The sequence below is a fragment of the Tympanuchus pallidicinctus genome, unplaced genomic scaffold (genome assembly GCF_026119805.1).
Source record: "Tympanuchus pallidicinctus isolate F22 unplaced genomic scaffold, pur_lepc_1.0 scaffold16, whole genome shotgun sequence".
Taxonomy (NCBI): Eukaryota; Metazoa; Chordata; class Aves; order Galliformes; family Phasianidae; genus Tympanuchus; species Tympanuchus pallidicinctus.
This window is the reverse complement of record NW_026294679.1, coordinates 34374843-34387299: the sequence shown is the minus strand read 5'-3', so window position 1 is coordinate 34387299 and position 12457 is coordinate 34374843. Positions and strand designations below refer to the sequence as shown.

At 44.4% G+C, this 12457-nt stretch overlaps 1 protein-coding gene across 3 annotated transcripts in view; it reads left to right on the top strand.

The window, feature by feature from the left end:
• The first annotated feature begins 2524 nt into the window (after nt 1-2524).
• The window catches only part of RNLS (renalase, FAD dependent amine oxidase), a 63902-nt gene continuing 53969 nt past the window's right edge, over nt 2525-12457 (top strand). For all 3 annotated transcript variants that reach the window (XM_052676888.1, XM_052676887.1, XM_052676886.1), the window contains exons 1-4: nt 2525-2660; nt 2745-2841; nt 2975-3117; nt 3734-3892. In XM_052676888.1, the coding sequence (XP_052532848.1) occupies nt 2549-2660; nt 2745-2841; nt 2975-3117; nt 3734-3892 (511 nt within the window). In that variant the 5' untranslated portion in view covers nt 2525-2548. The remainder of the gene's footprint in view (nt 2661-2744; nt 2842-2974; nt 3118-3733; nt 3893-12457) is intronic.

The following is a 12457-nucleotide window of genomic DNA, read 5'->3' as shown; positions in this document are numbered from 1 at the left end:
AATAAATGATTCAGTCTTACTACCAAAATATCTCAGATAAACCCAAAGACGTAGGCAGTGCGTACGTTCCTTAAGCCTTTTCTTCCTTTGGATTTTGTAATCACATACCAGAATTACAGGACTGCTGGACTGTTTTTTTAATTGCTTTTCTGGATTTATGTTTCTCATTTATTCCTCTTTGGCTTCTCAGATGTCGAAAAGAAATAAACACATCCAAAATGTGATTAATTACCATTTTTATTGAATTTTAAAGACACTGGAGCCATAATGCATTTCAGGAGATGTAGTGTTGCTCTGATTTCTCTCCACAGATCTGCTAGATCTCTTTGATCCATCTTGGAAGGTTTAAAGGTCCTCTACTGGTCTTAATACAGGAGCAGTAAATTTTGTGTCCCTGCTGAAGCCACAAGCCACAAATAAGCTAAATCATGATGGGGTAGTAATTATGTTAGCACTTTCATACTTCTTACATGGTATAACAGAAGATCCACCTGAATGAAAGGAAGAAGATAGTTTGACCAAAGATGGAAAGTATGGACTGCATTGTAATAAAATGAGCAGACCTCAAGAGCAATTATTGTTCATTGGAAATAAAAAAAAGAACATGCAAACGTTTTTTTTCTAGAAAGAAAAAATATTATTTTCTCTAGAAAGGTTATTAAAAGATGCGGTGCAACCTTATATGCAACAATTTTGCCATCCAAACAGGAATGTCAGCTCTACTCTGTTAGAAATCCTGGTTCTGACCCTACAGCCAATCTGATCTGCTTTGATAGGTAGACAAATTTTTAGCTGCCCTGGCATTAGGCCAGAGTGGATAATCCTGCTTCAAAAGCAGGATGTTTGGCCTGAAGATCAAACACCAATTTTGCTGTGGTTTGTGATAATGTTTTGTAGAGACAGAAGAAAAATGGATCTCCTGAAACACTGCAGTTCCTGCACAGGATTAGTGCATCAACCACAGATATTTGTCCCCTATTGTTTGTAGCATTGCACTGTTTGTTTGAACGACAGTATTTGATTCATAGTCCGCTAATCCTAGTATTGCCTGGACAAGCTTGAAGAGTGGGCCCACATGAATTTAATGAGGTTCAACAAGGCCACGTGCAAAGCGTTGGGTCGGGGCAATCCCCGACAGGGAGAAGGACTCATTAAAAACAGCAGAGCAGCCCTGTGGAGAAAGACTCGGGCATCCTGGCAGAGCTTACAGCCTGGAAGGCCACCTATATCCTAGGCTCCATCAACAGGGCTGGGGTGTGGCCAGCAGGGCGAGGCAGGTGATTGTCCATCTCTGCTCTGCCCTCGTGAGGCTCCATCTGGAGTACTGTACACAGGCCTGGGGCCCCCTGCACAAGAAAGACGCAGAGCTCTTGCAGGGGTCCAGAGGAGGGCCGTGAAGATGATGTGAGGACTGGAGCGCCTGTCCTACATGGAAAAGTTGAGGGAGATGAGCTTGTTGAGCCCAGAGGACAGAAAAGCTCCAGGGAGAAAGTAGCCATCCCATACTTAAAAGGAGGGAGACTGACTTTCTACACAGTCTGATAGCGATAGGACAAGAAGGAGGGAATTAAAACTAAAAGACAGCAGGTTTAGAATATATGCTAAGAGGAAAGTCTCTACTCAGAGAGTGGTGAAGCACTGGCACAGGCTGTCCAGAGAAGCTGTGGATGCCCATCTCTTGAGGTGCTGAAGGCCAGGTAGGACAACATGGTTTAGTGGGTGGCAATCCTGCCCACAGCAGGGGTGTTGGAACTGGATGGGCTTTAAGGTCCTTTCCAACCCAAACCGTTCAATGATTCTATGATTATCCAAATATTAAGGCTGCTGTCTGTACTTTACCAGGCACTGCAGGATAAACAACTGTGACCTTTCGATAATTCGACTATCACTACATTTTGACCTACCCATACCCCTCCAGATGTTTCACAGGAGACTTTCTCCTGCAGCCTGAGCTCCAATGGCGCGTGGTCTGCAGAATGAGATTTGAGCTAGTCTGAGCTAGGATCCCTGGAATGAGCCTGCTTGGGATGCGGAATCCTCAGCTCCAGAAGTTTTTCCCTGCAGATGCAGTATTTTGAGGCCACTTGTACACCTAGCATTTTATGATGGGGTTAAAAAACACCCAACAAAATGGGGACGTTAGGAAATACTGCTTCTCTGAAAGAGTGGTCAGGCACTGGAATGGGCTGCCTAGGGAGGTGGTGGAGTCACGGACCCTGAAAGTGTTTAAGGAACGCCTGGGTTTTGTGTTGAGGGATATGGTTTAGTGAGAACTACTGGTGATAGATGGGTGGTTGGACGGGTGATCTTGAAGGTCGTTTCCAACCTTGGTGATCGATTCTCCAATTCTGTGATTCAGTGAAAATAGCACTAATATTTTACAGCAGACACACACAAGGGACTGACCAGAAAGGCCTATTAAAATAACTCTATATAAATACCCATACTCTCACGCGCACAGGAAAGCAGCGCCGCCCAACCACACGGCGGCCCGCCGCCCTCCACAGTGCGCACGAGGCGTGGCTCAGCGCGGCCCCGCCCCGCGACAATGGCGCGGGTGCTGGTGGTGGGTGCGGGGCTGACGGGAGGTGCCTGCGCGGCGCTGCTGCGGGGGGCGACGCGGGAACGGCTCTGCGTGTGGGACAAGGCGCGCGGCGCAGGTGGGCTCGCGAGGGACGGCCGGGCGGGGAGCGGCGGGAGGCGGGAGAGAGAGCGCTGAGCGACTGTCCGCCTGTCCGCCGCAGGGGGCCGCATGAGCACGAGCCGCAGCGCGCGGGACGCCTCCTACACTGCCGACCTGGGCGCGCAGTACGTCAGCCGGCGCGCGGAGTCGCGCGGCAGGTGAGCGGGGGCGCGCGCGGGCGGCGGCCGCGCGCCTGAGGCCGTGCCGGCCTCCCCGGGGCCGGGCTAAGGGAATGAGCTGGTGGTGGGTTTCACCGGCGCGTCTGCATCCCTCTGCTTTTCTCCTGTCAAGTTTCTACGAGGAGCTCCTGTCTCGTGGCATCCTGGAGCCGCTGTCTGCGCGCATTGAGGGATTGGCGGAGAAAGAGGGCAGCTGTGACTACGTGGCGCCTCAGGGCATCTCCTCCGTTGTCAAGTATTACTTGCTGCAGTCCGGTAATGGTTAAACGCCTTTGTGTGAAATTAAGCCTTTTAATTGCTGCGTTCCCGAGTGGTCTAACTGGTGACTTAAATGTGGAAGATAGTAATTGGTTTGTTTTTATGGATCTTGGAGTTACTGAAAGGCATAAACAGAACGGTGAGCATTGGACGTTTCCCGCCCTGCAGGCGCTTTGCTGACTTCAGATGTGAAAAATGCCTACGAATAGAAGGTCTACAGGACCTTGCCCTGTGTGCCATGCCCACTTGGTTCCATCCTGAGCAGGTTTGGCCCACTGAAGTTGCAGGAAATCAACCTGGCAGTTTCCTATCCACTTATGGAGATGAATCACGTTAGTAAGGACTCAGAGGAGTGCCAGCCCTAGAGCAGGGCTGATAGGAACTTTCCAGGTGATGAGGATCATGGAACCATAAGGGTTGGAAGGGACCCTCTGTTAAAGCAGGTTTTTAGTGTAATATCCTGACTGTTAAACCAATGCAACCTGATTTGTGAGATTTTGCGCGCAGATGGTTTGTGTGCTTGGCAGTTAGTAAGCCATCCAGTTACTAAGAGGAACTACTGTGCATTTTCTACATGGCATTCAGCTATATGTATTTAATTTTTTCAAACCAGATGCAGATGTCTGCTACGAACGCCACGTAACTCATATCTCTCTCCGAGATGGGAAGTGGGAAGTCTCCAGCAAAATGGGGTCACCGGAACTGTTTGATGTAGTCATTCTCACTATGCCTGTTCCACAAATCCTTCAGCTGCAGGGTGACATTGTAAACAGTAAGTGTATACCTCAAAACTGCAGGCATTTAGCCTAAAATGGTGATCTGTGTATCTTGTGTAGCAAAAAAGCACTCAATAGGCTGAACTGTCTGTTGAATTCCATTCTGATAAGATGGATATGAAATTAATAGAAGACAGGTGATTTCAAGGCTGTATGGGCACGCAGTGTGACTAAAATTGTAAGTGCTATGAAGAGGGAAAAAGCTGGGAGCAGATCTCTTTTGTCCCAAGTCTAGAAGTTGAAAACTTGCTCCTTCCAGCTTGTTTAGTGTTTTTGGCTGCCCCCTGGGGGTTGTATTCCCTAATCATTATCAAATCTCAATTATCCTTCAGTGATTAACTAGAATAAATGTGTTTAAAGTGAACTTGATGTGTTTGCTGTGAGACTGTTCCAGGTCAAGGCATGCTCACAGAATGGCCCCAGTGAGGATTTACAGGGCAGAGTCTGGATACAGCTCTGAGTGCTGATGCTCTGTGGACACCAGGAAGCGTAGCCAAGCTCTGGGAGAGCCATGTGTGAATTTATCAAGATAGCTGCTGTTCTGTACCAAGAACATACTGCATCTGGCTAATATATGCTCTGACTATGCTTGCAGCATCTGAGACCAGCCTTGTGGCTTTGTTGTGAGTTGGTGTTGGTGTCACAAGGTTCGTTGCATCTTTGCTGCCAGTTCCTGAAGTAGACACTAAAGTCGATGGGTTTTCAGCTCTTTGGTCTGTGGCAGCTACCCCAGTGTCCTGAAGATGAAGAGCTGACTTTGGCTCCTCGTGTCCTGCTGTGTCTTGGGTTTTAACTCATTTAAGCTCGTGTCTGTCCGTAACGTGTCTCCTCCTCACTAGCTGCAAAAGATTAGGATGGCCAAGCTGGAAGCATGCACTTGAGCAGTATGCATAGCTTGCATTAGCTGGAAAGCATTGTACAGCCTTTTTCCAAGGGAAAAACTTTCTTTCACAAAATCACAATTGTAGGAGTTGGAAGAGAACTTTGGAAATCATCTATTCCAACCCCCCTGCTAAAGCAGGTTCCCTACAGCTGGTCACACAAAAAAGAATCCAGGTGGGTTTTGAATATCTCCTGAGAAGGACACAGCCTTTGTGGGCAGCTTGTTCCAGTGCTCTGTCACCAGAGTCTAGAAGTTGTTTCTCATGTTTAGATGGAACTTTCTGCATACCAGTTTGTGCCCACTGTCCCTTGTCCTATCACTTGGCACCACTGAAAACAGTTTGACCTCATCCATTTGACTCCTGTGCTTTAGATTTTAATAGGCGTTGATGAGATTCCCACTCAGTCTTCTCCAGGCTGAAAAGTCCCAAACCTTTCCTCGCAAGGGAGGTGCTCAAGGCCCCTAATCATCTTTGTGACCTTCTGCTGGACTCTTTCCAGCAATTCCCTGTCTTTCTTGAACTGAGGAGCCCAGAACTGGGCAGAGTACTCCAGATACACTCCTCACCAGGCAGGGTAGAGGGAATGGGTAATGTCCCTTGACCTGATGGCCACGTTCTTAATGTACCCCAAGATACTGTGGCCACAAGGGCACACTGCTAAGCTTGTGGTCAACCTATTGTTCACCAGTACATGCAAATCCTTCTCAACAGAGCTTCTTTCTAGTCCCTAGCCTGTATAGATCCTAACCTCCTGTAGAACTGTGTGGATGTGTTATCCCTCCCCAGGCGACTCTGCGTTTGCCCTTGCTGAACCTCATAAGCTTCCTCTCTGCTCAGCTCTCCAGTCCGTCCAGGTCTTGCTAAATAGCAGCACAGGCTTCTGTTGTGTCAGCCACTCCTCCCAGTTTTGCACCATCAGCAAACTTGTTCTGTCCCTTCATTCAGGTAATTGATGAAGATTTTATACGAAGTGAAACCTAGTACTGACCGTTGGGGAACACTGCTAGTTACATGCCTCCAACTAGTCTACAACTGATCATGACACTTTCTGCTATGTCTGTCATATGGCTCTCAATCCACCTCACTGTCCACTCATCTGTCCCACATTCCTTAAGCTTAGTTATGAGAAAGTTAGGGGAGACAGTGTCAAAAGCCTTACTGAAGTCAAGGTACAAAACATCCACTGCTTTCCCCTCATCTACCTAGTTGGTTGTGACATCATAGAAAACTACCAGCTTGGTTGAGCATGATTTCCCCATGCTGAATCTGTGCTGATTACTACTAGTAACCTTTTTTTTTTCCACTTGCTTGGAGATGGCATCCAGAATAAGTTGCTCCATTACCTTCCATGGTACAGAGGTGAGACTGATAGGCTTGCGATTTCCCTGCTCATCCTTCTTGTCCTTTCTGAACACTGGAGTGATTCTGGCTTTCGTCCAGTCCTCAGGCACCTTTCATTTCTCCGTGACTTTTCATAGGTGACAGAAGGTGGTTTGGCAGTCACCTCTGCCAGCTCCCTCAGTAGTTGTGAGTGTATCTCATTGGGGCCCATGGATTTGCGACCCTCCTTGAACAAGGGAAAGTCTTCCTTTCTCCAGACACTCTCTCTTACCTCCAGGGTCTGTTATGCCTGAGAGGTAATCTTAGCAGTGAAGGCTGTAGCAAAGAAGGTGTGCAGTAACTTCACTTTCTTAGTGACTTCCAGGGCACCCACCTCATTCAGTAACATTTCCCTTCCCATATTGTGAAGTGTCTCAGTTTGGAAAAGCACATGCTTTCCTTCAGTCCTGCTGAAGTTCAGGTTCCTTTGCAAAGTAGAATTGTTGCCCTGAAACCTTATTTCTGCTGCTTTTTCATTTTGTATATGATAGTAGTACCTTTACTTAATGTTTGTCTTTAAAACTATTTGAGTTGAACCAGACTAATATTAAATGATAATACAGGAAGGTAAAAACGTATGCATTTAAATTACAAACTTGGTACCCTGCATGCATTTTGGGAGATATTGTCTAGAGGAAAGTACTCTGGTGAAGGCTTCATTCTTCACTTGTAAAAGCAGCAAGTGGAAGTACTGAAGCAAATAGATTGTTCTAGTGGAATAGTTATATGTGTATTGGCATCTTGAAGAGAATTTCCAATTTACATGACTGCGAGAAAGATTAAAGTTCTGAAATTAACTGGATTTAATACACATTTAATTCCCATGCAGTTTTGGTGGATGGGAACTGAATGAAGTACCTGTGGTATATGTGTGTAGTATGACTTTGTAGGCATTGGGGCTCTTCATTGGTTGAAATTGCATTAAAACACTTTGAAATAAATGGTAGCGTAGAGGGGGAAAAAAAAGAAGCTCATAAAATTTAATAGAAACCAGTGGAAGCAGAAGACTTCCAAGCATCAGCTTTGTGTTTCTGTCCCCTTTTAAAATGTTGACATGCCCTTTTTTTTTTTTTTTCTCCTGGATAAGCAGCCAGGTCCCTTCAAGGTGTAATTAAGGTGATCAGTTCATTTCACTTGCTCTTGGGTTGCTGGAACTGTCAGACATTTTTTGCAGCATCCTTTTCTTATCTTCTTAGTAACTGCAGGACTAACTTATCCAAGGGAACTCAACAAGTCTTCTTTCTTCCTACCCCTTCCTCTCCCTCTCTCTGCCTTTACTTTACGAGCTTGAGTATTCACATGAGCAAGCAAAGTGGTAATTCTACCCTTGCAGAAGTTTTGCCTTTTGTTGTACGAGTGTGATGGTTAACTCTCTTACATCAGTATTTCTCCTCTACTTGAGCATATTTAAGTGTTGGAGTATTGTGTTTTTACTCAGTGGTCCTGCAAATGGTTTCCTTAAACATATGTAGTATATCTCTTTAATAAGAATGCATTTTGGACACATGTGCTATTGTTTTCAGAGATGCGTCCTGAAAATTGGACTCCTGTATTTGCAGTTAAGTGAAAACTTCCTGGCCTGATTCACTCCTATGATTGTTATCCTTTGCTGGTAGTTCAGTCTGGCAGCAGTGAAGAAGCATGAGCGCGATCAAAAGGGACTTCATCAGGATTGCGGTAGCTAGCTGACAGAGCAGAACAGAGATGGTATTTTCCTCTGTCCTTTCAGTGCCAGGGAGGGATACTGAATGGACCAGGAAAACTCAGCTAGTAAATACGTGGCTATGCGGCTGGTACCATCACAGGAATTTTGGCTTTTTGAACCATGGAGCAGTTTACTTGGCACCTGTTCTTATGGCTGCAGATAGGTCCCAACTGTCTCAAAGGGGGAAACAGCTCCTAGCCCAGGAGCTGGCAGGGCTTCTTGGGAGAGCTTTAAATTAGATATCAATGGGCAAGGGGATAAAACCAGGTTTGCTGGAGATGAGCATAGGGGAAGAATGGCAGGGCTGGGAGGTGAGGCCAGCTGCTCAGCTGAAGTGCATCTACACCACTGCTTGCAGCATGGGCAATAAGCAGAACTTGGAAGCTGTTGTGTGGCAGGCAAACTATGATTTAATTGTCATTACTGAAGCACGGTAAGATCACTCCCATGACTGGAGTGCTGCAATGGATGACTACAAGCTCCTTACAAGGGATAGGGAAAGAAGAAAGGACGATGGCTTGGCTTGCTACTTTAGAGAATGTTTCAGTGTTGTAGAGTTTGAGGCTGGGGATTATAAGGCCAAGGTAAGGATTGGAAAAGGCCAGCAACTCTGACATCCTGGTGGGAGCCTGTTATAGACTACCTAACCAGCATGAAGAGACGGGCAAGACATTCTATGAGCAACTGGCGGAAGTCATGCATTTGCCAGCCTTTGTTCTTATAGAGAACTTCCAGCTTCCCTGATACATGCTGGAAAAACAGTACAGTATAGAGAAAGCAGTCAAGCAAGTTGCTTGAGTGTGTGGAAGCTAACCTACTGACACAGCTGGTATGAAAGCCTACAAGGGGGGATGTCCTCTATACCTACTGTTCCCAAACAGAGGACTGACAGTAGATGTGGTTGTTAGGAGCTGTCTTGAGCAGAGCAATCAAAAAATGATAGAGCTCTCAATTAGTGGTGAAATCAGAAGGGAGGTCAGCAAAACTGCTACTTTGGGCATATGGAGGGCAGACTTGTAACTGTTCAGTACACTGATAGAGGGTCCCGTTGAAGTCCTTTTGGAGGGCAGAGGGGTCCAGGAAGGCTGGACACTTCCTCAAGAAAGAAATTTCAAATGAGCAGGAGCAGGATGTCCCCATGTGCTGTAAGATGAATATGAGCCAGAAAGGAAGAAGATTGGTATGGTTCAACAGGGAGCTTTTGCTTAGACTCCAGGAGAAGAAGAGAGTTTACCTCCTATGGAAAGAGGAACAGGCAACTCGAGGAGAGCACAAGGAAGTTCCTAGGATATGCAGGAGAAAACTAGAAAGGTTAAAGCCAGCATGAGGTCAACTTGGGCACTGTAGTGAAATACAACAAAAAACTGTTCTTACAAACATATTAACAGTAAGAGGAAGACTAAGTTGAATCTCATCTTTCCTGGATGTGGAGGGGAATGTGTTCACATGATAAGAAAAAAGCTGAGGAGGCTCAGAGGTGACCTCATTGCACTCTACAACCTCCTGAAGGGAGGTTGTGGCGAAGAGGGATTTGGCCTCTTCTCCCAGGCAACAAGCAGGACACGGGTTAATGGACGCAAGTTGTATCAGAGGAGGTTTAGGTTGGACATAAGAAAGAACTATTTCTCTCAGAGAGTGGTCAGGCAGTGTTCAAGAGGTGTCTGGATGTCGTGCTGCGTGATATGGTTTAGTGCTTGAGGTGGCAATGGTGATGAGAAGACGGTTGGACTAGATGATCTTACAGGTTGTTTCCAACCTTGTGATTCTGTGATTCTCAGTGCCTTCAGTACTTGTCTCTAATTGACAGACCAGTCATCCTTTGGATACACAGCCTTCCCGACCTGGAAGTCTATGGTGAAGAGCAGAATAAATTCCCTATGATTCAGGTGGAAACAGAAATACTACTCCACCTGGACTCCCACTTTGCTACAAGAAGGACATTGAGGGCCTGTGGTGTCCATAGAAGGGCAGCAAAGCTGATTAGCGGAGAAGCGTGCGTCTCTACAAACCCTTTATTTATGTATACTTTCATATGTGTGTGTATATATGTATTTTGTTTTGTTTACTTCTATTGCTCTGTTTGTATTCTTGAAATTGATCCAGCATTTATCAGTTTTTGAATGAAGAGGGACAGAGAAGAAAGTGACTTGCTACAGTCAATCTTCTCAGATTTATTCATCTTTATCTTCATTTTCAGTCTTTACTTACTCTCTCTATAGCTAGTGCTCCTAAATTGAAGCATTAGTTATGTATTTAGAAATAATAAAGACAGAATTAATAACATTGCTACTGGAAGTCTTAAGCTTTGAAATATCTTGCAGTGGTAATGCCTGAATTGATGGGCTGTAAACTGATCATTGTTATGACAGCACCCTTTGATGCTGTTATCTGATGCTACTGCGCATCTCTGATTTGCTTTAGTCAGTTTTTGTCCAGAAACTATGTGTTTCTGTCTTGTGCTTACTTGAAATTACAGTAGAATCACTGAACGAAAGCAGTCATGAGGAAAAACAAAAATAAAAACACCTACATCTTCATGTTCTTGTTCTTTACAGGGCACGCAGTACCTAAAGAGTTGGTGCCTTCCTGAGCTTTAGACTGAGGCAGCAGAAAATGGTTATCTACTTGCAAGGTGTTTGGAACAACGTTAGGTGGCAGCAATCAAATGATTTTTAGGACTTCAAATTTACGTGACTGTATTTAGTGCACTTAACTTGTATTTGGATTTTACATATTTTGGCAATAATTACTGTGGTTATGCAGAAGTTAAAAGGAAGATGGATATATGTGTTTCTGAGTTTTGTAACGTAAATTCAGTGTCAAGAAGGAATACATTTGCTTAAAAGCTGAATCTTTGAAAGTGAGAAGACGAAATTTTACAAATATTTACCACCCAGTGCTATTTCAGACAAGGTCTTTCAGTTGTAACCTTCTAGAATCCTAGATTTTCACACAAATTCCCATGTGGTCACTAATCAATGTGGCCTTTTTTTTAAATTATTTTCAAATGAGACTGACAAACTTACTTATAAGTTCTGTTTTCTTTAAGGTGATTGGCAACATGGCAATTAAAGATCACAACAATCCCAAGTAGATTCTATTTTTGCAATAGTGATGTTTTCATTAAGTCGTTTTTACTTGGAATTTAAAATTATAGTTCTGCATGTTTAATCTGCTAATAAAAAGGAATGTTGTGGCTTTTGTTTTGAGCCTGACCAATTTTTTTCATCTGTCTGAATGTCCCACATGTTTTAAATAATACAAGCTGATGAGAAGATTCAAGTAAAATAGAACTATTTACTTGGAGAGTATATAATGCTAATTAGGAAAGCAAAACTTTCACAGATTTTCATGACTCTCAAGTTCTTGCTTGAGTACTTTATGTACATGTTTATTTTTGGATAGACTTATGATAAATTCTCAGTTTTGTAGTTCCATTTCCAAGCAGTCTTAGCAGGCCTTATCCAGACCTTGAGTTTACTCTTCTTACCTAACAAATCTACCATGTCCAACATACACATGTACGCTGAGGGGTTAGTTACTTGTTGGACCTAGGAGCTGAGGTCACACCGTGCAAATATTTGTGCTTTCTGGAAATATAGGTAGTTATTAGTTTTGCGTGAGAGTGGTTGTTGGTATTAATGTGGTCTTTTCAAAACAGGTCACTCCTTTGAAATGGTTGCATCCTAGTACTGGCTGAGGGTCTTGTATTGGAAGGCTCAGTGTTGTTGAAATCAGGTAGAACACTGATGGAGGTGTGAGGCAGCGGTTGTTTGGTTTAACAGTGCTCTTACAGAGATGTGGGACATCTTTCTCTTCTACGAAACCCTCCATCCTTGCCACAGGAGAGCAGTTACAGGATGCAGCAGGACACACCATTGCTCTCCTCTGCTGTAAGTCTCTGTTATGGTGGGACAAGTGAGAAGCAGTGCACCACTGTCTGTTCAACTGCTGTTGTAACCATGTTACCTGCATTTAAAGTGCCCTTAGCTGTTACCTGCCCTCTGACTTTTGCAGCTCAGGTAATGCCTTCCATCTCAGGGAACACTTTGTTTTTTGCTTTTTTTTTTTTTATAAAAAAAAAAAGTCACGTTGCATGTTCTTCAGTGGCTGTTTGACTTACTTAGCCTATTTTTAGATTTATCTGGATTGTTTATAATGCTTTTTTTTTCCTGCAGTTATTAATTGAACACATTGAAGGCCTATCAGAAGTCAGATAGGCTACCACACTGATTTGCATCACTTTTGTCTTAGAAGTGTGAGGTTCAAACCTGTTGTGTGTGAGCATGAGAGGTTTGCAAAAGAGAATGAAATAGCAGATGTGTTAGATAAAGTGCTGCTTTGCATTTTATTGTTGACAGTCAACACTGCTTCTTTTCTGTCTGTTAAACAGCTGAAATTTTGATTTGACAGATCTGAAAAAAAAGCAACAAAACAACAGGATACAATGCTAAAAGACAAAGCCTGCTGCCTTGTAATGTTAAGGGAACACTTTCTTAAGCAGTCCTGTGAGTTGTTCTACTCTACCTCCAGCAAGTCCGTTGTATCAGCGCAGCTGTCTGTGAGACCACAGCAATGCAACTTCCCCTGCC